This window comes from Myotis myotis, unplaced genomic scaffold (genome assembly GCF_014108235.1).
Source record: "Myotis myotis isolate mMyoMyo1 unplaced genomic scaffold, mMyoMyo1.p scaffold_m19_p_19, whole genome shotgun sequence".
In the NCBI taxonomy this organism is placed as follows: Eukaryota; Metazoa; Chordata; class Mammalia; order Chiroptera; family Vespertilionidae; genus Myotis; species Myotis myotis.
Genome location: NW_023416323.1, coordinates 6,197,429 through 6,222,768, shown reverse-complemented (window position 1 = coordinate 6,222,768; position 25,340 = coordinate 6,197,429). Strand labels below are relative to the sequence as shown.

Below are 25,340 nucleotides of genomic sequence, written 5' to 3'. Positions count from 1 at the left end.
TCTAGGGCTCAAGCACCTCGGGAAGTGAACATACTCCCCCTCACACTCCTGACAGGGCTCAGTGACCCCTCACATATCCTCCTTGTTCAGAGCCACCTGGCCCTCCCGCCCCTGGCCCTCCCCGCCTTTCTGCCTAAGCAGTTTCCAAGCGCCTGGGATGACCTCTGTCCACCACCCCCCACCACAGGCCCCGTTTCCTAAACTCAACAGCTTCCCTCCCAGCAGTCCCCTCCCTCTCCAGCCTGAGCTTGACACCACCTCCCGCCAGGACGCCTTCTCTGCCTGCACAACTTAAAAGGGCCCTACCTAACAGCAATGGGAGTGGGAGGCAGCCGGCACTTGGGGCCACTCCATAAGCAAGGAAAGGCCCAGGGTGGTGGGCCTGGTCTGAAAAGAGTCTTTATTGCTTGTACCGTACAAATATGAGGAACAGGGAAAGGCCAGTGGGGAAGAGGGAGAACTGTCAGATAAATGACATACACACACAAAAAGAAGAGACCTCCCACCCCCAAACCAGCCCCACCCACCCCACGTCTCTCGGTGAACTACCTAGTACAGGAGGTGGGAAGATCAAAACCACAAAGTTACATTCCAAACACCCGGAGATGTTGGTGGGGAAGGGGGAGAGACAGGGCAGCAAGTGGACCTCACGTGTGGCTCTCACACTAGGCCAGCACCCCTCCCCCTGGGAAGAAATGCTGGGGTCAGGGCCAGGGGCCTGAGTCCACACACATACGCACACACACCACACACTTGAGGCTGGGACTCGCTTGCTCTCACACATACATACCCAGCACACATGCACACACACACCCCATGTGCACTGTCTCAGATGCACAAGGACACCAACAGCACACAATCCAAGGCACGCACGCACACGAGTGCCCATAGCACTGACACGTTCACCTTAAGGCTGCAGAACGTGGGGCTGGGGGAGGGGGGTGGCCTGGAGCCTCCTTCTCAGAGGCCCCCACCCCAGTACGTACCAGAGACGCCCATCCCTGCCCCCTCCTCAACCAAGTTCATGGGGCCCAATACTGTCTCGGTGCGAGATGTGTAACAGCCGAGGCTGGCACCCCTCCACCCCAGGCAGAGAGAAGGGGCAATCCTGGCCCCCATTCCGGGAGGGGCCAGGCCCAGGTCCAGCAGGAGGTAAGGCTGGCTGGAAGGAAGCCCTGGTAAGGCACGGGGCTTGGGGTGGGAAGGCTGGGCCCCAAATGTTCCTCCTACTTCGTCCACAGGGTCAGGAGAGCAGCGTGGGGCGCAGGGAGGCAGCGTCCATCCCCTTGGCCGCTCTGGGTTCCCCACCAGGTAATCAACCCCAGCCCGAGGGATCCCTGGACCTCTGCTCCTGCAGCTCCCAAAGGCCCCTGCCTGGGCCTGGACATTACTGCTTTTCTGCTGCTGGGTGGGGAGGGGGCAGGGCTGTTCCCTTGCCAGGCCACTCGGAGCCTAACGACAGGCATGGAAGGCAGCCCCAGAGCACTGTCCGCACCTCTGAGGGCGGCATAGCACAGAGCAGGCAGCCGTGGGCGCCCGGCTGATAGCAGGCAGGCCCCCCTGGCTTTCGCTCCTCACTGGGGCTTGTGTTGATCAAAACCCAAACTCTTCCCAAACTGCCCAAAGGCCAGGTCCTGGGGCAGCGGCAGTCTCCCCAGTCCTGATCTGGGCGCAAAAGTGAGGGCAGGACAGGATCCTGGAGGCAGGGCCACTGGGTCCACTGAGAGGAGTCTGGCAGAGGGCTGAAAACTAGAAATGGGGGTAAGGGGTGAGGGATGGAGAGGCAAACAAAAAAGACCAAAAAAACAAAAAGACAAACCCCCCCCTGCCCCAGCGGCAACGGCAGCCATGCATGTCCGTGGTGGTGATGGTGGTGGGGGCAGCGGCGGCGGCGGGCAGGCGGGCGGCACTGCTCACTCGCGGATGCTGGCCGAGTAGGAGAACTGGGGGAAGTGAGTCCGCTGGTCCAGGTCAAGAGAGCCCAGGCTGTCATCTGCAGGGGTCAGTGGAGGTGGATTGGGAAGACGGGCTTTCAGAGGGCCCAGCACCCCGGCCAGACTCCCGGGGAGGGGGACAGAGGGGAATCAACCTCAGGAAGGACAACAGGCAGAAACTCCAGCTGGTGAGGTGTCCACCAGACCTCCTCCCTGACAGACACCCTTTGGTCATAGCCCTGGCTCCAGGGTCTCGGAGCTGCTCACTTAGCCACCTCAGCATCCCACCATCTCCCTGCTCTCCTCCTCCTCCCCTACCACACCTCAGTCTGCCTCGAGGTCTGCCCACACCTCTTTTAGCAGCTCCTGCCCTGGCCACCACTCCATCCCACAACAAACCCTCCACATGCAGCCAAAGGTCTTTCTAAAGCCCTGATGCAACTCTATTCCTCTTCCTAAAAAAGCCCTTCCATAGCCCTGGTACAATCCCCACTCCTCCCAGGGGCCAAGGCCATCCTGCTCACCCACCCCCTTGCCTCTCCCCTCCCCATCTACTCTGACCTCTGCAACGCTCTCATTTCTAGACGTCCCACAGCCATTCCTTCTGCCAGGACTGAGTCTCAGCTGCCATGTCTCCCCCTCCAGGAAGCCCTCCCTGACCCACAGCCAGGCATTTCCTCTGGGCTTCCCCAGTCCCTGTGCTCCTACACACTGTCCTGACCACTCTGGGCTGTCACCCCACCTGGACTGAGCACTCCCTGAAGGCAAGGCCCAGGGCTGACTCCATCACTGCCTTGTCTCCAGCAGAGCCTAGCACTGGGCGGGTGAGAGTAAGACCTCAAACAGCTACAGAGTCAATGAATAATCTGGCTCCAAAGACCTGGGTGGTCTGGAAATACAACGATGGATCTGCCATCTCGGTACTGACGACTCCCCAAGCATCTCCTACCCAGACCTCTGCCTGGACAACTGGAACAGGGGGGACCCAGTAGCTGTGGTGAGCCTCACTGGGCCCACAGACGACTAACAGTAAAAACCCTGCGAGCTTCCTCCCAGAAAACTGGGTCAGCAGCAGACGCCCTCCACCGCCCGGCCAGCCCACGGGATGCGGGGCTCAGACACTCACAGCGGTCCGGGGGTGTGATTGTGATGGACTGGGCAGTGAACTCATCATCGAAGTACCTGGTGTCGACCTCGGATGTGACCTGAGGTTTGAAGGGTGGTGGGAGCTGCGGAGGAGAGGAGCCCCGGCTCAGGACCCTGTGGCCAGGCGGCTTTGGCCAAGGTCACCCACAGGGGCCGAGCTCCTGCTGGCAGCAGTGGGTGGTGGCACTCACCTTCTTCTGTACCACATCCTGCCAGTTGATGCTGAGGAAGAACCTGTGCTCCATGACCTCCTTGGCATCGCTGGGCCCCCCGCCGAGCCTGGGCAGAGACGGCCATGAGCACCCGCCTCCCGGGGCAGCCAGGTTCTGGGAGACGCTTTCGGTGCAGGCCTGAGCCTGTGACATGCAGGCCCTGAACAACCTTAATAAGCCTGTCCCGGCCACAGACCTCCACCTCACAGAGGAGGAAAGTGAGGCCAGGCGGGAACTCGTGCCTAGGGCCAGAGCCAGGAGACTGCAACTTGGGCCAAGACCAGGATGTGAACTGAGAGGGCATTTGGCCACCTCACATCCCGGCTTTGCCACGTATGACTGGGCCACCCAAGGCCAGATCAGGGTTGCCCTGCTCCTCAGCATCCCCATAAAACAAGGTAGTGCGGGCAGAGAGCTAGAGAGAGGCCTGACCCAGGGAGTGCTCCGAGTGCCAGCTGTGGGGACTATCAGAGGCTGTGGGGACCACACAGCACACCCACCAGTGCGTGCGCCTGTGGACACTGCCCCTTTGGGCTGGGGGGACGGTGGCAGCAGGTGGTGCTGGGCAGCGCAGGGCAGTCACCAGCCCTCACCTCTGCTTGGGGTCCTTCTTAAGCAGCCCAGCCAGCAGGGACTTGGCCTCGGGGCTGAGCGTGCGCGGGAAGCGGATCTCCTCCATGAGGATGAGCTCGAAGAGGCGCTCGTGGTCCTGGTTGTAGAAGGGCAGGCGGCCGCACATCATCTCGTACATGACCACGCCCAGCCCCCACCAGTCCACAGCCCGGCCGTAGTCGTTGTCCTCCAGGACCTGATGGGGAGGGGCGATGAGGGGCCAGGACCATACTCTGGGGCCTAGGAGCTGGCTGGTCCAGTGGGGACAAGGCCCTGCCTGGGGCTGGGGAGGGCAATCTAAGGAATTGGAGCCCGGCCCTCAGAGCGTCTAGGTGGGGGAAGCATCCGGTCCCGGGGCCCCGCCTCCCTCGGCATCACAGCCCCAGACACCTCGGGTGCCAGATACTCGGGGGTCCCGCAGAAGGTCTTCATGGTGGCCCCATCACTGATGCCCTCTTTGCACAGGCCAAAGTCAGTGATCTTGATGTGGCCGTCTTTGTCCAGCATGAGGTTTTCCAGCTGTAGGAAAAGTCAGTGTATCAGGAACATGTCTTCCCAGGCTTCCTGCCACCTCCCTGAAACCCCAGGTGCCCAGCCCTGCCCTGGAGGGGGCTGTCACATCATGGGCTCCAGGCTGAGCTATGGGATACACCCCAGCACAGGGTTAAGCCCTCACCCTCTGAGGCTCACACCTCCCCAGTCCCTGGCCAACCCCCAGGGGAGCTGGAAAAAAAACAGGGCTGGGTCCTGTTCCACCCTGCCTCCTCTCCCCCACTTTGGATGTGAGGGACAGTATCTCTCTCCTTTTTCCTAAGCTTCACACAATGGGCCATTTAGTGGGCCTTTGTGCAAAACCTCCAAGTCAAGACAGATCACTTCCAGTCTCTCAGACACCCCAGGTGCCCCTTCCCTATTACTAACCATCCCCTGCTCCGGACAGAGAAGTAATTTTACTTCCTTGCTCTCTTTTGCAATTTCTCCTGCCTATACATACGCCTGTCATCAACACAGATTTGTCCCGTCTGTCCTGGCTTTCCCAACGTCAGTCTGTGAGACGCGTCCACGCTGCTGTGTGTGGCTGAAGTGTGGTCTCTTTAACTGCTGTGGAGCCCCAGTGTGTGAACACACCACCTGGACTTCATCCATTTTCTGACAGCGGACACCTGGGATTAGTATGACTAGTGCTGCTAGGAATGTGTCCACATTTTGAGGTGCACACAGGTACCTGTTCCTGTGTGCATATGCCTAGGGCACAATGGCTGGCTCACAGGGTGTGCACATGTCCACTGCTGGTGGATTCTGCAAACTGCCTTCTAAAGCGCCTGTACCAATTTACACCGTCCACTGCTCAGCAGCCTGTGCTCACAAGAGGCTCAGAAGGGACTTCATGCAGGGCTGCCTGCTGTGGAATCACTACTAGGGGCCACAGTGGAAGGGTTTGAGCCCAGAGGGAACTAGACACAGGCACATGGACAAGACAGATCCTCCCTGGGGGGAAGCTCAGCCTCCCTGGCTCCCTGGCGTGGGTCCTGCATGTGCGCCCTGGGCCAGCCTGGGCCCTCCACAGGAGGCGACCACACACTCACCTTGATGTCGCGGTACACCACATCCCTCGAGTGCAGGTACTCCAGGGCCGAGACGATCTCTGCACCATAAAAGCGGGCCCGCTCCTCCGTGAAGACGCGCTCCCGGGACAGGTGGAAGAACAGCTGCCGGAGGAGGGAAAGGGGGGCAGGACATCAGGCCCCTGGCCCAGAGGAGGGAAGGATGGAACCCCGCCTGGAGGGCCAGTGAAAACGTCACATCTACTCCATGAACCGGCAAGTGACAACCAAAAAGGACCAACTGAGAGAAGAGTTGACGTGAAGGATGACACCGCAGGGAGAGCAGGGGACAGTCCTGGGCCATCCTGCATGAAGGGGATAGTGAATGAGGGAGTGACAGCGAGGAAGCAGAGGACACGAGTCGTGAGCAAGTGGCCACAGCTGTGAGACCACAAGGGACAGATGAAGCCCAGGATCAGGAGCCAGGGAGTCACACCGTGTGAGAGGAGTAAGGTCATGGAGTGGGGCCAGTGAGGGGCTGATGCTCTGCAGCAGAACTGGGAAAGCAGAAGGCCTCATACGCTTTCTCTGGAGGTTGTCCTCCAAGAACATCCTCTACACTGCCATCCAACCTCCCTCACCGCCCTGCCACAGCGCGGGACTCGGTTTGTACCCTCCCACCAGCTGTGTGAATCTGAGCAAGCCGCTAACCTCTCTGAGCTGTTTCCCCACCTGAAAAATGAAGATGACGATGCCTTCCTCAAGGCGCGGAGGACAGGACCAGCTGACTCCCGGGAAGTCTTCCTCTGCCCTCCAGCTCCCTCCCCCCCACACTTGGGAACGAGATACCCAGAAATCCAGGCGGGCAGCACGGCTCACCTCCCCACCGTTGGCGTACTCCATCACGAAGCACAGGCGGTCATGGGTCTGGAAGGCGTACTTCAGCGCCTGCGGGGAGGGAGAGTGGCTGGGGCTCTGCCGATTCAGCCTAGACACCCCACCCCAGCCCCCCTTCCTCCCCACCGGCCTGGCCATGGGCGTCGGCAGTCGGGGGGTTTCAACCCTCAGCTCCGCCTTTTGGGCTGTGTGAGGGGGCTCATGGCTCTGAGGGCCGGGAGAGGTTACTGTGCTGAACAATCTGTCCTCTGCCTGCCACTGAGCTTCCAAGAGGCAAGGTCAGGAGAGAGACTATTTTGAGCAAGCAGAGCCATTTCACATCTCTCTTCCTCCTCTATTTTACAGTCAAATGCATTAAGCGCGCTCTCTCTCTCTCTCTCTCTCTCTCTCTCTCTCTCTCTCACACACACACACACACACACTCACACTCACACACACACACACGAGGTCCGCTGGCTGGGAGCTGGAGCTGTCCTGAGCTTGGACAGGAGATCTGCGAACAGAGTGGTTCTCACACTGCTTTCAGGAGCTCTAAAGAGGGTGGCTCAGAACCCTTGGTTGAACTCCACTGTTTTCCGTCTTCTGCCTGGAAGTACCTCGTAAGATCTTATGTGAACAAATATTGTGGCTTAATGGAACACCTAGACAGCAACCGAGGTACAGAAACAACCCATAAGCCATCCTCAACCTGGTCCATTTAACTAATAGCTGCAGCCCAAAGAGGCGTCTGCTCAGCGTAAGCTGACAGGCAGCACAATGATACATCTGTATCACATTGTACATAAAAACAAAAAATAACGTTCCCACTTTGACCAGCTGGGCTAAGTGCCTCAGACTCATAGAGATGGCAGCCACGCTCTCCTGGACACCTGCAATGTCACTTCACCTGTCGTTCGAGGTGCTGACATGACGCCATTGTCTAGGAAGAAGCTGCCACCTCTGGGGTTTTGGTTCAGGCCACCTGGGGAGCCCAGCAACACCTGGCCCAGTCACCTGCCGACACTAAGTCTGTGCTTCCCAGCGGCAGGGCTGGGCTTGCTCCCTGAGTCTGTCCAATGGGGCCGGCCTGGAGGCTCCCACGTGCACGGGTCTGAGGGAGTCCCACTCACAGTGAGGAACGGGTGCCTGGTGTTCTGGAGGACCCGGCTCTCGGTGACTGTGTGGGCGACTTCATCCTGCAGACAGACAGAGGCCAGGTGAGGGGCTGGTGGGCGACAGCATGCATGCCCCCAGCCTAAGGGATGGGGGAGCAACAACCCCATTCCTAGCCATTATGCAGAGCGAGAAGGGCAGGAGTGGCACATTACCATCCACAAGCCCTAAGGAACAAGGGACCAAGGCAAGGACATTCAGTGGTTTGCTCTCCAAACCACAAGGGGAGAGGGTGGTGGGGACTTTACAATGAAGGGATCAGGCCGTCGCCTCCTGAGCCCACAGAACAATTCTAACATCCCTAAGAGGGAACAAGCAGACATTATGAGACTCCTGAGGTGATGTCACAGGCTGTGGGAATCACCACCTATAAATGTTCTTCCCAGAAAAACTGGATCTAGAATTAGGACTCCAGGCTGTGGAGTAACGGTTCTGTGTGGTCCCACAGGGGCAGCATCAGTGTTGCCTTGGAACTTGGAGAAAAGCAGACTCTTGGGCCCCTCCTCGGACCCACCAGAACAGAGTGGGCCCGGCTGTGGTTGGACAAGCCCTCCCGCTGACTCTAACACAGGCTCCGCCGTCACCAAGAGCTGCTGACAGGCCTGAACCACCTCTGGGAAAGTCTACGCCCAGGGCGTAATTGGTAACGATGTCTGAAGGCATCTTTGATTGTTACAACTCAGGGGGAAGGGCAGAAGGGAGCTACCGCTTTCCTGGGTGGAGACGGGTCACTGCTCCACACCCACAGTACAAAGCATGACCCCATAGCAGAGGCATCAGCCCAAGTGTCTGAGGCTGAGAAACCCTGCCTTGGACCAATGACACTGGGTTTGTTCATCTTGTTGAATATGGCCACAGTACCACAATTACAGTATTTAACATCTTCACCTGTTGAAGATACATCTCTAAGTGCGTATGGGTAAATTCTATGCTGTCTAAAACATGCCTTAAAATACTCCAGGAGAAAGAAGGGGGAGGGCAGAGCTAACAAAACAAGATTGGCCAAATGTTGATAATTATTGATGCTGAATGAAGGCTACATGGGAGTCCATTATATTTATTTTTCTTTTAAAAATTTTATGTATGTTAGGAATTTTCCATTTAAAGAAAAATAAAAGGAATAGAATTCCATTCCTGGCCCAGCCTCCTACTGAGACACCCTGAGCCAAGCCCCCACCCTCACGGCCTATGGGGACACCTCCTTTCAGGCCCTGATAGTGCCTGCTGGATGAGACCAGACTCTCCACGTCCCTTCCCAGGCACCCAGAGTGTGGGGCGGGGGCTCAGCAGGCAGGCCAGCCTGGAGATTTACAGGCCTGAACCCAGAGGAATAGGTTGGCGGAGAAATGAGACGTTGGCAGCAGAAGGAACAAGTAAGTGTTGTGTGTGTGTGTGGTGTGTGTGTGTGTGTGTATGGTGTGTGTGTGTGGTGTGTGTATCTGTGTGTGTGTGTGTGGTGTGTGTGTGTATGGGTATGGGTGTGTGTGTGTGTGTGTGTGTGTGTGTGTGTGTGTGTGGTGCGTGTATCTGTGTGTGTGGTATGTGTGTGTATGGGTGTGTGTGTGTGTGGTGTGTGGTGTGTGTGTGTGTGGGGGGTGTGGGGTGTGTGTGTGTGGGGGGGGGTGTGGTGTGTGTGTGTGTGTGTGTGGGTGTGGGTGTGTGGTGTGTGGTGTGTGTGGGTGTGTGGGTGTGGGGGTGTGGTGTGTGTGTGTGGTGTGTGTGTGTGTGTGTGTGTGTGGGTGTGGGGTGTGTGTGTGTGTGTGTATGGTGTGTGTGTGTGGTGTGTGTATCTGTGTGTGTGTGGGGGGGGTGTGGGGTGTGTGTGTGTATGTGTGTGTGTGTGGGGGGTGTGTGGTGTGTGTGTGTATGTGTGTGTGTGTGTGTGTGTGGTGTGTGGTGTGTGGTGTGTGTGGGTGTGGGGGTGTGGTGTGTGTGTGTGGTGTGTGGTGTGTGTGGGTGTGTGGGTGTGGGGGTGTGGTGTGTGTGTGGTGTGTGTGTGTGTGTGTGTGTGTGTGTGTGTGTGTGTGTGTGTGTGTCCCAGGCCAGCCAAGGGCAGCCTGGGGAGCACCCACCTTGGCGATGATAACCTCCTTCCGTAGGATCTTCATGGCGTAGTAGCGGCCGGTGGCCTTCTCCCGCACCAGGATGACTTTGCCGAAGGTGCCCTTGCCGAGGAGCTTGAGATAGTCAAAGTCATTCATGGTCTGCCAGGGGTGGGGAGAGAGCAGGCCCATCAGTGCAACTTGGCACACGGCCCGTGGGAGAAAATTTTCACAAAAGAAAAGGAAAATCAAAGGACACTGCTGCCAAAATGCTCCAGCAGGAGCAGGAAGGGAGGCTCTGGGCAGCAACTGCTGGTTCTGAAGTGGCCTTCAGACCAGGCTCTCCCAGCACTCAACTCTCCCAGACGTGAGGCCCTGGGAGGGATCTGATGTGGGGCGGGGGGGTCTTTTCTTGCTGTTAATCCTCATCTGAGGATATGGAGATATATGTATATTTAGAGAGAGTGGGAGGGAGCGGGAGAGACAGAGAGAGAGAGACATCTCTGTGAGAGAGACACTCAACTGGTTACTTCCCACACTGCCTTAACCAGGGCCAGGGACAGGGCCTGCAACCGAGATACGTGCTCTTGACCAGAATCGAACCCAGGACCTTTCAGTCCAAGGGCCAACGCTCTATCCACTAAATTAAACTGGCTAGGGCGAGGGGTGGACAAGTTGTAATGACTTCTCAGGAGGAAGTGGGCACAGAGCAGCCCTGGGGCATCTACACCGTGAGATCACCCATGCTACAGGGCAGTCATGGCGGGCCGGGGCCCCTCACACTCTGCATGGTGATAGGGCCAACACTGTGGGGGAGGCATGCTCACTTACTGGCAGCTCTGCCCCCCAAGCACTTACCACCTTGGCCCGTGCCTTGCTAACTGCCACTTCCATCTCTTCAGCCGCAGAAGAATCACTAGGGGAGCCACACTTGTATTCCATGGGGTCCTCGCCTGGGCCCCGCTGCTTGAGGCTATTGGCGACCATCTGGATGGCCCGCATCCACTCTTCCCTGTGTGGGGACAGATCAGGGGAGCCGTGAGTCCTGGGCAGGAAGGCCTGAGTCCCACCCTCTCCAAACACCTTCGGGCATTTTGGCACAATGTGTCTGAGCTGGGGAGAGCTGACAGGACCTCTGGGTGGGAGAGAGCAAGAGCTCAGTAAGGACAGAGACCATCTGTTCCCAGGAATGGCCACCTGAAGTCAGGCAGCAATTAATTGATCAAAGAGGGGCAGCTACCTTTTTTCTCAGCCCCTGAGCCTCGAATGAGGAAGAGACAGTGCTAAATTTCTCCGGGACAAATGACAAGCTCAAGTGTACAAGTGACCCATGTTTTGTTAAAGAAAACCAAGAGTAAAAGGAAGCATTCATTAGCCAGAGAAGCTGAAGATCTTCAAAGGCAAGAGCCACCGACCTAACTCCCTGGAAGGGCTCTGCCAGGACTGGTCAGGGACAGAGGCTCCCACTGGGGCAGGGGCATGGAGGAGAAGGAAGCAGCCCCAGCAAGAGGGAGCCTGGCTTCAGAGCCATTAGCTAGTCTGTTGTTCATGATTAGGATTCACTGGGGGAGCGTGTGCTTCAGATCTCTGCAAACTGTTCTGTCTGGAGGGAGGGAAAAGTAAGTAAAAGTGACCAGAGACCAAGAAGAAGAAAAAAAGGAGGCTGAATGAAATTGTCCACACCCCTCATTTTTTACCCACCCCACAAAAGTGGCAGTATCTGTTGAAACCTCTATGGATTTTGCTTATGTCTATAAAACAGCCACATGAACAGTTGGAAAAACAAAACATTTGCTAGGAATACAAGAATTCAGAGAGCAGGCAACCTCCACAATCACAGCGATGTAAATAAGCCCGAGAATTGCCTTCCCCGCCCCCACCCCTTTACCCCCATCCCCCGCTACCAGGCAGCGTGTTCCAGTTCTGCACTCCTGAGGCCCCTGCCCAAGGTCATGCAAGGCCAAGCCTGGGCCACCCTGCTCTGCTGCTCGCCCGGGAGCCTCCATTTCCACACACACCAAACAGCACTGCAGCTGATCTCTGACTAACCCCCTGCGCAGTTGAAAAATCCACTTACTAACTTTTTTTTAATCCTCACCCAAGAGTATGTTTTTACTGATTTTTAGAGAGAGAGAAAAGGAGAGGGGAGAGAGAAAGAGAGAAAAACATCCATCAGTTGCCTCTAGTATGAGCCCTATCCAGGGATCGAACTGCAACCTAGATATGTGCCCTGAGGGGAACTGATCTGCAAAGCGAACTGCAAACCTTCAGTGTCCGGGATGACATACCAACCAACTGAGTCTCCTGGAGAGGGCCACGTATTAACTATTAACTCCCCCAAAATTTAACTACTAATACGAGCCTATTGTTGACTGGAAGCTTTAACGACAACATGGTTAATTAAAACCTATTCTGTACACTCTATGTATTATATACTATATTCTTACAATAAAGTAAACTAAAGAGAAGAAAATGTTACGAAAATCATAAGGAATATTGGCAACAGCATTGAGCTCACAGGGCTCTGTAAGGTGGAGAGGGAACATCTTGCAGCTGAGAGAATGGGCAGGTCTATTTGTGGACTTGGAATGAATTAAGATATCTTTTTTTTTTTAAAATATATTTTATTGATTTTTTACAGAGAGGAAGGGAGAGAGATAGAGAGTTAGAAACATCGATGAGAGAGGAACATCGATCAGCTGCCTCCTGCACATCTCCTACTGGGGATGTGCCCGCAACCCAGGTACATGCCCTTGACCGGAATCGAACCTGGGACCTTTCAGTCCGCAGGCGGACGCTCTATCCACTGAGCCAAACCGGTTTCGGCGAATTAAGATATCTTAAGTGAAAACAGGAAGGTGCAGACAGAGCACAGGATCATGCTAGTGGGGTTAGAAACAAAACTAACGGAATTTATGCACACACCTCATAAGCACAAACACCTCTGAAAAGGATGGTCTTGATACAGGGCCCTGGTTGCCTCTGGGGAGAGCACTCACCCTTCCTCCTGCATTATACATGGGGAGTACACCGAGGCCCAATGCACAATCAGAGGGAGCACCCCAAGGACCAGTGCACACCCCTATGGAGCACACCGAGGCCCGTGCACACCCCAATGGAGCACACCGAGGCCCGTGCACACCCCAATGGAGCACACCGAGGCCCGTGCACACCCCAATGGAGCACACCGAGGCCCGTGCACACCCCAATGGAGCACACTGAGGCCTGTGCACACGCCAATGGAGCACACTGAGGCCTGTGCACACCCCAATGGAGCACACCGAGGCCCAGTGCACACCCCAAAGGAGCACACCGAGGCCCAGTGCACACCCCAATGGAGCACACTGAGGCCTGTGCACACCCCAATGGAGCACACCGAGGCCCAGAGCACACCCCAATGGAGCACCCCAAAGACTAGTGCACACCCCGATGGAGCACACTGAGGCCCAGTGCACACCCCGATGGAGCACACCGAGGCCCAGTGCACACCCCTATGGAGCACACCGAGGCCCGTGCACACCCCAATGGAGCACACAGAGGCCCAGTGCACACCCCTATGGAGCACACCGAGGCCCGTGCACACCCCAATGGAGCACATCGAGGCCCAGTGCACACCCCTATGGAGCACACTGAGGCCCAGTACACACCCCAATGGAGCACACTGAGGCCTGTGCACACCCCAATGGAGCACCCCAAGGACTAGTGCACACCCCAATGGAGCACGCTGAGGCCCAGTGCACACCGCTATGGAGCACACCGAGGCCCAGTGCACACCCCAATGGAGCACACCGAGGCCCAGTGCACACCCCTATGGAGCACACTGAGGCCCAGTGCACACCCCAATGGAGCACACTGAGGCCTGTGCACACCCCAATGGGGCACACCGAGGCCCAGTGCACACCCCAGTGGAGCACACCGAGGCCCAGTGCACACCCCTATGGAGCACACCGAGGCCCAGTGCACACCCCAATGGAGCACACTGAGGCCCAGTGCACACCCCAATGGAGCACACTGAGGCCCAGTGCACACCCCAATGGAGCACACTGAGGCCCAGTGCACACCCCAATGGAGCACACTGAGGCCCAGTGCACACCCCAATGGAGCACACCGAGGACTAGTGCGCATCCCGATGGAGCACACTGAGGCCCAGTGCACACCCCAATGGAGCACACCGAGGCCCAGTGCACACTCCAATGGAGCACGCTGAGGCCCAGTGCACACCCCAATGGAGCACGCTGAGGCCCAGTGCACACCCCAATGGAGCACACTGAGGCCCAGTGCACACCCCAATGGAGCACACTGAGGCCCAGTGCGCATCCCGATGGAGCACCCCAAGGACCAGTGCACACCCCTATGGAGCACACCAGGCCCATGCACACCCCAATGGAGCACACTGAGGCCCAGTGCACACCCCAATGGAGCACATTGAGGCCCGTGCACATCCCGACAGAGCACACTGAGGCCCATGCACACCCTGATGGGGCACACTGAGGCCCAGTGCACAATTAGAGAGAGCAGTACTAACTTTCTTTCCTGACCCAATGCCTCAGGCAGGCATTTCTCAACTTGTTTTACCCTGTGCCCTCTTTGGAACCAATTACAATATAAATTCCTATGCCTACATTAATATTCCTGTATTTTGAAAAATAACTTACTTTATCAGATCATAACTGTTTTCTTAGAAAATTAACAATGGATTTTTAAAAATCACTAATCTCCTAAAAGATATGTTGATATATTTTTTAAAAAATGTATATAACTCATACACAGAGACTGTCACATGAAAAACAGCAAGTGGCAGACTAAGATACATGCGCACTCTTGTCTTTGTTTATAAGGGAGAACACTGACAGCCCATCAACAGTAGCCTGGATAGCCCTAACCGGTTTGGCTCAGTAGATAGAGCGTCAGCCTTCGGACTGAAGGGTCCCAGGTTCGATTCCGGTCAAGGGCATGTACTTTGGTTGCGGGCACATCTCCAGTAGGGGGTGTGCAGGAGGCAGCTAATCAATGTTTCTCTCTCATCAATGTTTCAAACTCTCTATCCCTCTCCCTTCCTCTCTGTAAAAAAATCAATAAAATATATTTTTAAAAAATCAATAAAGTATATTTTTTATTTTTATTTTTATTTTTTTTTTTTTTTTTTTTTTTTTTATTGCTTAAAGTATTACAAAGGGTATTACATATGTGTCCATTTTATCCCCCCGCCCTAGACAGTCCCCTAGCCTCCCCTATCCCCCCATGCTTATGTCCACTGGTTATGCTTCTATGCATGCATACAAGTCCTTTAGTTGATCTCCTACCCCCCTACCTCCTGCCCCGCAACCCTCCCCGGCCTTCCTGCTGCAGTTTGACAATCTGTTTGAGGGAGCTCTGCCTCTGTATCTATTATTGTTCAAAAGTTTATAATGGTCTCTATTATCCATGAATGAGTGAGATCATGTGGTATTTTTCCTTCATTGACTGGCTTATTTCACTTAGCATAATGCTCTCCAGTTCCATCCATGACGTTGCAAATGGTAAGAGTTCCTTCCTTTTTAGAGCAGCATAGTATTCCATCGTGTAGATGTACCACAGTTTTCTAATCCATTCATCTACTGATGGGCACTTAGGCTGTTTCCAGATCTTAGCTATGGTGAATTGTGCTGCTATGAACATAGGGGTGCATATATCCTTTCTGATTGGTGTTTCTGGTTTCTTGGGATATATTCCTAGAAGTGGGATCACAGGGTCAAATGGGAGTTCCATTTTCAGTTTTTTAAGGAAACTCCATACTGTCTTCCATAGTGGCTGCACCAGTCTGCATTCCCACCAGCAGTGCACAAGTGTTCCTTTTTCTCCACATCCTCTCCAGCACTTGTCGTTTGTTGATTTGTTGATGATAGCCAGTCTGACAGGTGTGAGATGGTACCTCATTGTTGTTTTGATTTGCATCTCTCGGATGATTAGTGACTTTGAGCATGTTTTCATATGTCTCTTGGCTTTCTGGATGTCCTCTTTTGAAAGGTGTCTATTTAGGTCCTTTGCCCATTTTTTGATTGGATTGTTTATCTTCCTTTTGTTAAGTTGTATGAGTTCCCTATAAATTTTGGAGATTAGGCCCTTATCGGATATGACATTGGCAAATATGTTTTCCCACACAGTGGGTTTTCTCGTTGTTTTGTTGATGGTTTCTTTTGCTGTGCAGAAGCTTTTTATTTTGATGTAGTCCCATTTGTTCATTTTCTCTTTAGTTTCAAGTGCCCTAGGAGCTGTATCAGTGAAGAAATTGCTTCGGCATATGTCTGAGATTTTGTTGCCTTTGGATTCTTCTAGAATTTTTATAGTTTCCTGTCGTACATTTAAGTCCTTTATCCATTTTGAGTTTATTTTTGTGTATGGTGTAAGTTGGTGGTCTAGTTTCATTTTCTTGCATATATCTGTCCAATTTTCCCAGCACCATTTATTGAAGAGACTATCTTGGCTCCATTGTATGTTCTTGCCTCCTTTGTCAAATATTAATTGAGCATATTGGTTCGGGCCGATTTCTGGGCTCTCTATTCTATTCCATTGATCTATATGCCTATTCTTGTGCCAGTACCAGGCAGTTTTGAGAACAGTGGCTTTGTAATACATCTTGATATCTGGTATTGAGATCCCACCTACTTTGGTCTTTTTCAGGATTGCTGCAGCTATTCGAGGTCTTTTTTTATTCCAGATGAATTTTTGGAGAGTTCGTTCTAGATCTCTGAAGTATGCCGTTGGTATTTTAATGGGAAGTGCGTTGAATTTATAGATTGCTTTGGGTAGTATGGACATTTTAATGATGTTGATTCTACCAATCCATGAACACGGTATGTTCTTCCATCTGTTTATGTCTTCCTCTATATCTTTTTTCAACGTCCTGTAGTTTTCTGAGTAGAGGTCTTTTACCTCTTTAGTTAAGTTTATTCCTAGGTAGCTTAATTTTTTTGGTGCGATGGTAAACGGGATTGTTTTTATAATCTCTCTTTCTGAAAGTTCACTATTGGTGTATAGAAATGCCTCGGATTTCTTGGGGTTAATTTTGTATCCTGCTACATTGCCAAATTCATGTATTAAGTCCAGTAGCTTTTTGATGGAGTCTCTAGGGTTTTGTATGTATAATATCATGTCGTCTGCAAATAAGGACAGTTTTACTTCCTCTTTTCCAATTTGGATGCCTTTTATTTCTTCTTCTTGCCGAATTGCAATGGCTAACACTTCCAGTACTATGTTGAACAGGAGTGGTGAGAGGGGGCATCCCTGTCTTGTTCCTGTTCTTAGGGGAAATGGTGTTAGTTTTTGTCCATTGAGTATGATGTTGGCTGTGGGCCTGTCATATATGGTAAAAAATCAATAAAGTATATTTTTTAAAAAAAGAAAGAATCCCTTGCCTAGTTTAAAAACAAACAAACAGTAGCCTGAATAAATAAACACGCATCCACACCACAGGAGCTCTGGAAGCAGCTCCAAGGGACTCTGGAGCTACCTCTCGGGGCTGCAGAGTTGCTGATCAGGAGCATGGGACCCCAGAGCCACACAGGCCAGGGCTCAAACGGTAACTGCCACCAGGCAAGCTCGCCCTCCCAGTCCGCCCCCTGCGGTAGGTTGGGGACATTGAGGTACTAGTGAGCTGCATGTGCAAAGCACCGCATACACAGAAAGTGCTCAACTCAAGAAATGTTAACTATACTGGGTGGGACCTGGACCTAGCCCATCCACCCTGACTCAGCTGCCCAGCCCCCCAGGGATCCTAGGAACCCTCAGGGATACAGAAGGTTGGATGGGGGTAACTGGGGCTCTCCCAATGCCTGACAAGCTCCCCATCCTGTTCCAACTGGACTGAGGTTGCAAGGTTGCAGCACTCAGAATTCAGAGAAAAAGCAAGGGCCTTGGTCCAGGATATTCCTCAAGGGTTTGCAACATGGTGTCTGGGGCAGAGGGGAGCTCCCACCCAGAGTTGGAGCTGATGTGCCTTCCACGCCTCAAAAGGAAGCTCCCAGGGGAACCAACCTCCTTCCCGCCAAGAGACATGAGAACTATAACAGCGCCACAGAAACCACCTCATTCCATCTCTCTTAAGAGCAGTGGAGGAATGGGCATGTTTCTGATGTGGAAACTGAGGTGCACAGTCACCTTGGAGGTCACACAGCCAGGCTGTGGTGAAGCCCCCTGGCTCCTGGCACCACACCACTGCTCCCTGATGAAAGCTACAGCTTCCTAGGGGAGGCCCAGGGGAATGGAGCAGGGCACGCTCCCACGCGCTCAGGGAATAAGGAACAGCAAGAGACAGAACTCAGGAGCCAAGGGGAGGAAAGCCACGCCTTGGGAGTTGATCTTTTCGAGAGGGACTCCCCCACAAAGGCCTTCCACTTACACAGGCGCACTCTATTTCTTTAATCCAAACCCCAAGATATATGGGTTGGTTTTTTTCTGGCCTGAAATTCACCAAGCCATGTTTTTTTGTTTGTTTTTTTTTAGAGAGAGAGGAACGGAGAGGGAGAGAAACATCAATGTGAGAGCACTACATTTAACGGCTGCCTCCTGCATGCCCCTCACGGGGATCAAACCAGCACAGTATGATGCTCAACCAACTGAGCCACACCAGCCAGGGCAAGATGTTTTTATTTTTATTTTTTTCCAGAGACAGAAAGGGAGAGGGAGAGAGAGAAAGAGGGAGAAATGGTGGGAGGGAGGGAGAGAGAGAAACATCATTGGCTGCCTCCCTTACACACCTAACCCAGGGGTCACACCCACAACCTGAGTGTGTGCCCTAACTGGGAATCGAACCTGCCAACTTTCAGTGTACAGGACAATGCCCAATCAACTGTGCCCCCTGGCCAGGGCTTCACTGTTTCTTTAATCCATGGTTGTACACACATGGTGAGCGTTTTAAAATTTGTAAAAGGACACTTTACCTGACATAAAGTGACTGGACACGTTACCTGAGGTAACCCCATGGTCCTCCTGACAACCTTATGAAGAGGGTATGATGAACATCCTCCTATGAACGAGGAGGCTGAGACACAGAGAGGCTGACAAGCCCAGTTACACAGCCAGCAAGCAGAGGCCCAGGAACCCAGGGGGCCCTACCACCCCAAAGCACTTCTCCCCTCAGGGGAACTTTCAGGAGCCTTCCTATCCCTCACTTGAGCTCTGAGGCCAGGAAGACACATTTGGTGGATCCAAGCTCCCCCAGGCAGCACCAGTTGTGTGCAGCACAGGCTCAGGAGCCGGGAGCCAGAGCCTGGAGCTCAGCTCTGCTGCAAACCAGCTGTGAGGGGGCCCTGAGTGGCCTCACCTCTCCAGCCTCTGTCTGCCTCCCACATACACTGGGCACCACACAGTGACTGAGCACACAAACTCTGGAGCCGGGTGGCCTGGCATGATCTTAGTTCTGACCCTCCCGGAGGCAACACTGGGGAGACGATTTAACTTTCCTGTGCCTCAGCTGCTGCCATGTAGAGCAGGGACCAGAGGGTTGCGTAAAGGTGAAATGCCACTAGACAGAAAGCATTAAGGCAGTGCCCAGCACAGCAAGTACCTCACGGAGTGGTTGTAGAAATTGGCCCAGCCAGCCAGCCAGCAATACTTCCTGCCTTCTGGGCTCCAGCCTGGTTCTGGGCACTGAGGCTGCAGCAGAAAACAAGCCCCATGGAGCTCCTAGCCTGATGGAGAAGATAAGTGTATCATGGTTCCAAGGCAGGGACTAGAACAGGAAGCTCCTTCTCAGAGGGTGGTCTGGGAAGGCCTCTCCAAGGAGGTGGTATCTAAGCCAGGGCTTGAAAGATGTTCCTGGAACATGGGCAATCCCAGCACCGAGAACAGGCGCCTGGCACCTGGCTATGAAATGAAATGGAGGGAAGGAGGCAGCCATGCAAAGTGCCAGGACGGAAAGGAATCCGTGTGGCCCTGAGCAGGAGGGAGCCTGGGTGTCTAAATAAGGCCCAGCAGGTGTACTGGAGCTGAAACTGACAGAGAGGGGGACAGAGCAGATGAGGGTAGGAGGGAGGACAGGCCCAGATCCCACTGGGCTACAGGTACTGCTGTATTAAGATTTACATCTTTTTTTTTTTTTTTTTTTTTTTTTTTTTTTTTTTGTATACCAAAACCTACATAACTTTATTAACCAACTAGAGGCCCACTGCACAAAAATTTGTGCACTCGGGGGGAAAGAGGGGTCCCTCAGCCCGGCCTGTGCCCTCTTGCAGTCTGGGACCCCTCGGGAGATAACGACCTGCTGGCTTAGGCCTGCTCCCGGGTGGCAGAGGGCAGGCCCAATCCCTAGGTGCAGCCCCTGGTCGGGCTCAGAGCAGGGCCGATTGGGGAGTTGGGGCGCCGCCCCTGTCATGCACAGAGCAGGGCGGATTGGGAGGTTGCGATGCCACCCTCAGTCACGCTCAGGGTAGGGCCGATTGTGGGATTGGGGCACTGCCCCCTCTCACACTCAAGGCAGGGTCGATGGGCAGGTTGCGGTGCCACCCCCTGTCAAGCACAGAGCAGGGCCCATCAGGGGGGTTGGGGCTCCATACTCTGTCACGCACAGAGCAAGCTCGATCAGGGGGTTGGGGAGCTCCCCCCATCACTCACAGAGTGACGCTGATAGGGGAGTTGGGGCACCGCCCCGTCACACACAGAGCAGGGCGGATCAGGGGGTTGGGGCGCCGCACCCTGTCACACTCAGGGCAGGGCCGATGGGGAGGTTATGGCTCTACCCCGTCACACACAGAGCAGGGCCCATGGGGGGAGGGGGGGGTGTTGGGGCGCCACACCCTGTCAAACACAGAGCAGGGCCGATCAGGGCGTCGGGGCACCGCAGCCTGTCACACACAGAGCTGCAGGGCAATCAGGGGGTTGGGGCGCCTTCCCCTGTCATGAACAGAACAGGGCAGATAGGGAGGTTGTGGCCCAGCTCCCTGTCACACACAGAGCCGCAGGGCAATTAGGGGGTTTGGGCGCTGCCCCCTGTCACGCTGATCCTGGTGCCGGGAGGCCTCGCAGCTCCGCTGAACCCAGTGCTGGGAGGCATATTACCCTTTTACTATATAGGATAGAGGCCTGGTGCACGGGTAGGGGCCGGCTGGTTTGCCCTGAAGGGTGTCCTGGATCAGGGTGGGGCTCCCCACTGGGGTGCCTGGCCAGCCTGGAGGAGGAGCTGATGGCTGTTTGCAGCTGGTCACACACCCTTCAGGGTGGGGGTCTCCACTGGGGTGCCTGGCCAGCCTGGGTGAGGGGCTGAGGGCTGTTTTCAGGCTGGCGGGTGACTGAAGCTCCCAACCGCTCTTTTTTTTCTTTTTCTTTTTATTCTGGGCCAGCTTTACCTCTCAGGCTTGGCTCCAGCTCTTAGGCCTCCACTGCTGAAAGCAGGTTTCTGGCCTTTGTTTACCTTCTGTATTTGAAACAATGTTGCGATCCTGCTGGCTGAAGCCCGGGACTAAAGCAGGTTTCTGGGGTGTTGGGGTCCAACCCCAGCAGGTCCAGGGGTCCCCAAAGGTGTGGACGGAGTCGGTGAAGAAGGAAGGACACGGAGACAGTGTTCAGTTGATCAGCAGCCTAGCCAGGATCTCCAGCCAGGATCTCCAGCCAAGTTCTGGTCTGGATCTCCAGAGAGGTTCTAGTTAGGATCTCCAGCCAGGTTCTGTGTCCATGTTCTCTTGCTAGGTTCTCCAGGTTCTCCAGCCAGGTTCTCCAGCCAGGTTCAGTCACCAGGTTCTAGTCAGGTTCTCTTGCCAATTTCTGTAGTCAGGTTCAGTCCAGGATCTTTTGCCATGTTCTCTCCAGCGAAGTTCTTCTGTCTCTAGGTTCTGTGTAGGTTCTGTCTTCTCCAAGATTTACATCTTAACATCAGGGGAAGTCACTGAAGGTTTACTTAGGGATGACAGGACCCAATTTGTTTTAAATTGGCAGCTGCTGTGTAGGACACAGATTGGGTGCAGTGACCGGGTATGAGTAGACTACAGCAGTGCTCCGGGCCGAGGAGATGGAGAAGAGAAAAGGTGCCAACAAGCAGGATTCCATGGGGCAGCCCCAGGCCAGCTTTCACATTTACTTCCTCCTTTGTTCTTCATGACAGTCAGGGAGCTAGCCCCACTGAGAAAGTGGCACAGTGCTGGTCTGACTCCAGAGCCTGGGCCCCAACCCCGAGATCCCCAGCTGAGCGGGATTAAGTGCACCCCAGAGGGAAGCCCAGTAAACTGGAAGTAGAAGGTCTACCCTCAACACACAGGTCTGTCCACTTCACAGTGTCAGGAGTAACAACTCAACTCACTGCTGGTCTGATGACAAATGGGGGGCCTCTCTCCCTACCAGGGCCGTCCTCTGACCCAGAGGGGTGTTTACAGCTGGAGGATATCTGAAGTCCCACTCTGTTCACAGATACCCTGAGATGGCCCACCCGATCTTTCTTATTCTAATTCCCTGTGCCTCCATTTCACTACCATTATCCCTATTTAACAGGTGAGGAACTGCCTCCTAGAAATGTTTTTTTTAAAAATATATTTTATTGATTTTTTACAGAGAGGAAGGGAGAGGGATAGAGAGTTAGAAACATCGATCAGCTGCCTCCTGCACACCTCCTACTGGGGATGTGCCCGCAACCAAGTTACATGCCCTTGACCAGAATCGAACCTGGGACCTTTCAGTCCGCAGGCCAGCGCTCTATCCACTGAGCCAAACCGGTTAGGGCTCCTAAAAATGTTTTGAGGATGAGTTAATATATGTAAAGATCTTAGAACAGGGTGTGGCCAACAGAGAATTAGTTTTAGTTATCCTTTTACTTATTCAACAAGCATTTACTGAATGCTCCCAGCACATATAAATACACAGGTGCTATGGAGGAAAAATAGCAGGGTAAGAGTAACAGGGATATGGGACCAAGGCAGAACACTCTGAGAAGGTGACATTTGGGCAGAGACCTTATGGAGTCAAGGAGAGAATCATAATGATATCTGGGAGAAGATTCTAAGCAAAGGGAACAACAAGTGCAAAGGTCCTCAAGTAGAAAGCGTGTTTGGCCTATTTAAGGAACAGTGAGGAGACCAGTGTGGCTAAAGTGAGGACACTAGTGGTAGGAAATGATTCTGGAGAGGGGGCCAGACCATGTAGGACTTTGTAGAATGTAGCATTGACTTTGTGGTTTATTCCAAGTGGGACTAAAAGCCACTCACTTTTAAGAAGAGAAATTACATTATAAGATGTACATTTAAAAGATCACACTAATGTAATACACTATTAAGCATACCTGCCAAGACCAGGGTCTACAAACTTCTGGATATCGCCAAACAGTAAATATTTTAGGCTTTGCAGGCCACATGGTCTCTATCACAACTACTCAACTATACCACAGTAGGGAAAAAGCAGCCATGGGTATGGTTGTGTTCCAATAAAACTTTATTTACAAAACAGGAGGCTGAGCTATAGTTTGCCAATCCTGCTCCAGACTTAATTCCCGGTTTACAAGAAATATGGGTACAGAAGACCAAAGTAAACAGTGCCAAAAGGCAGTAAGATAACATGTCCATAGTGTGGCATTCTACAAGACAACTAGCCTGGTTTACCTAAAAAAATTCAATGTCATGTGGGGGAAAAGGGAAAGGTCTGAACTACATTAAAATAAGCCAAAAAGACAACATGTACCTTGAATAAATCCTGCTTTACAAAATAGCATTTTGAGGACAACTGGGGAAATTCAAGTATGGCATGGCTATGGGGAGGATGTTACTAGATATCCTATATAATAAAAGACTAATATGCAAATAAACCACAGTGGACTGACCAGTTGCTATGACACGCACTGACCACCAGGGGGCAGATGCTCAACACAGGAACTGCCCCCTGGTGGTCAGTGTGCTCCCATAGGGAAAGCGCCGCTCAGCCAGAAGCTGGGCTCCCATCTCTAGGGCAGTGCTAAGGATGTCCCACTAACAGCTTAAGCCGTCAGTCGGACATCCCCCGAAGGCTCCCGGACTGCTAGAGGGCGCAGGCCAGGCTGAGAGACCCCAACCCCCGTGCACAAATTTTGTGTACCGGGCTTCTAGTATATTATAAAGAATCACCTCAGATGTGATAATGATACCATGATTCTGTAGGAGAATGTCCTTATTCTTAGGAGAAGCCTGCTGAGGTATTAAGGAGGTAAGTGTCATATATGAACAGAAGTTCAAGATTCAGCATGAGGCAAACATGGCAAATGCTGAATTGCTGACTCAGGGCACAGGAATCTGAACCTTTTAAAAAATATCTTTATTGTTGAAAGTATTACATATGTCCCCCTTTATCACCCTGGACCCTCATTTATTATACTAAATGTGCACTGGAAATAAGTTGGCAGGGCGGGGCTCAGGGAATCCCTCTAGCTGCCCAGGAGAGCCAACTGGGGAGCAGGAGAGGCTACCAGGAGCAGTGAGCAGGCCACTGCAGCATCTAGGCAAGGACCAGCCACCAGTGTGGCCCCTGTCAGCTCTCTACCGCCACCCCCCACCTCTCTCCAGGCTTGGGCCTATGTGGCTGGGGCAGTGAGGACAGCCCACAGCAGAGCAGACTGCCTTTCACTGGGTTTCTGGCTCACGCCTCACTGGGATAAAGGTCAGGAAGCTGGGGTTTGCTCTCAGAGCCCTACCCCAGTCTTCAGAAAGGGACTTCCTCACACTGAAGGGCATGGTATCTCATTAAAGTGAAAACCAGAGCAGGTCTCTTGCCCATGAAAACACTTCGCCAGCTCCCACTGCTCCTTTTCCAGGCTTGCACACTGTGTGCCAGGTACCGCTGAATCAAGGGCTTCCTGTTTGTCAGCCCCTTGAACCTTTTAGCGACCTGTGACAAACCCCAACTGAGTCACCACCTGCCAAGCCCCTGGGGATCTCCACCGGGAGTCCAGGCCCTGGCTGAACTCACCAGCTTTAAGGTTCTCCACTCCTCCCCTCCCAAAACCTCTGGTGCTTGATTCTTTGGTGACACAAAACCCTCGATGTTCCTGGAATGACAAGCTATCTCACCTCCAGACCTCTACATATGCTGGTCCCTCTTCCTGGAGTCACCTTCTCTTTCCTATCTCTGTGGCCAACTCCTTCCTACCTATACTTCCAAAACTCAGCCAACACTCAGGTCCTATGCATTTATTGGTCTTAATCGGCTTTTACTGACAGTCTATGTTTTGGTTCAGTTTTCAGCTGAGTAACCTCAGCTGGCTTGAGATGGTAATTCTGTTCCCCTTGAAGGGACAAATATATTTTTGATCTTGGGAAGGTATGCAACAATAATTACAGTATAGATTGTGGTAATATGTCTTGTGATACTGTTTTGTGTATGCTCTAGAAATACACTGTCTATGAGTATAGCCACTAGTCATATGTGGCTATTTAAATTTAAATTAATTAAATAAAAGAATTTTATTCCTCAGTTGCACCAACCACATTTCAAATGCACCACGGGCACCTGCTTGGGCACTGCAAGTACAGAACATTTCTATCACAGCAGAAAATTCTCTTGGATGGCACTGTTTTGGGTTCTCCAGAGGGTCAGCTGAATCCTTACCCCAGAGACAAGTTAAAGGAGTATTTCTCAAAGAGAGGCTCAAAGGGATAAAGTAGGGACAGGGGGGAATATTTGCCACTCATTACAAAGGGTTAAGTTTCCTAAAGCATAAAGAGCTTTCAGAAAGAAATAAAAAAAAAGACTACCCAATAGAAAAACAGGCAAAGGATATGAGCAGGCATTTCAGAAAGAGAAATTCACATGGCCCTTGAATATATGAAAGGAACTCTAACCCAGAGGAAAGGCCAATGAAAACCATCCTGAGGTGCC

General features: G+C 53.1%; 1 protein-coding gene across 1 annotated transcript in view; it reads right to left on the bottom strand.

The window, feature by feature from the left end:
- Nucleotides 1-357: 357 nt before the first annotated feature.
- The window catches only part of AKT2 (AKT serine/threonine kinase 2), a 61,209-nt gene continuing 36,226 nt past the window's right edge, over nucleotides 358-25,340 (bottom strand). The window contains exons 5-14 of the mRNA XM_036346939.1: nucleotides 10,398-10,551; nucleotides 9,570-9,701; nucleotides 7,455-7,520; nucleotides 6,328-6,396; nucleotides 5,491-5,613; nucleotides 4,295-4,423; nucleotides 3,886-4,100; nucleotides 3,272-3,359; nucleotides 3,061-3,163; nucleotides 358-1,993 (exon numbers count right to left, since the gene is read on the bottom strand). Coding sequence (XP_036202832.1) covers nucleotides 1,914-1,993; nucleotides 3,061-3,163; nucleotides 3,272-3,359; nucleotides 3,886-4,100; nucleotides 4,295-4,423; nucleotides 5,491-5,613; nucleotides 6,328-6,396; nucleotides 7,455-7,520; nucleotides 9,570-9,701; nucleotides 10,398-10,551 — 1,159 coding nt within the window. The 3' untranslated portion in view covers nucleotides 358-1,913. The remainder of the gene's footprint in view (nucleotides 1,994-3,060; nucleotides 3,164-3,271; nucleotides 3,360-3,885; nucleotides 4,101-4,294; nucleotides 4,424-5,490; nucleotides 5,614-6,327; nucleotides 6,397-7,454; nucleotides 7,521-9,569; nucleotides 9,702-10,397; nucleotides 10,552-25,340) is intronic.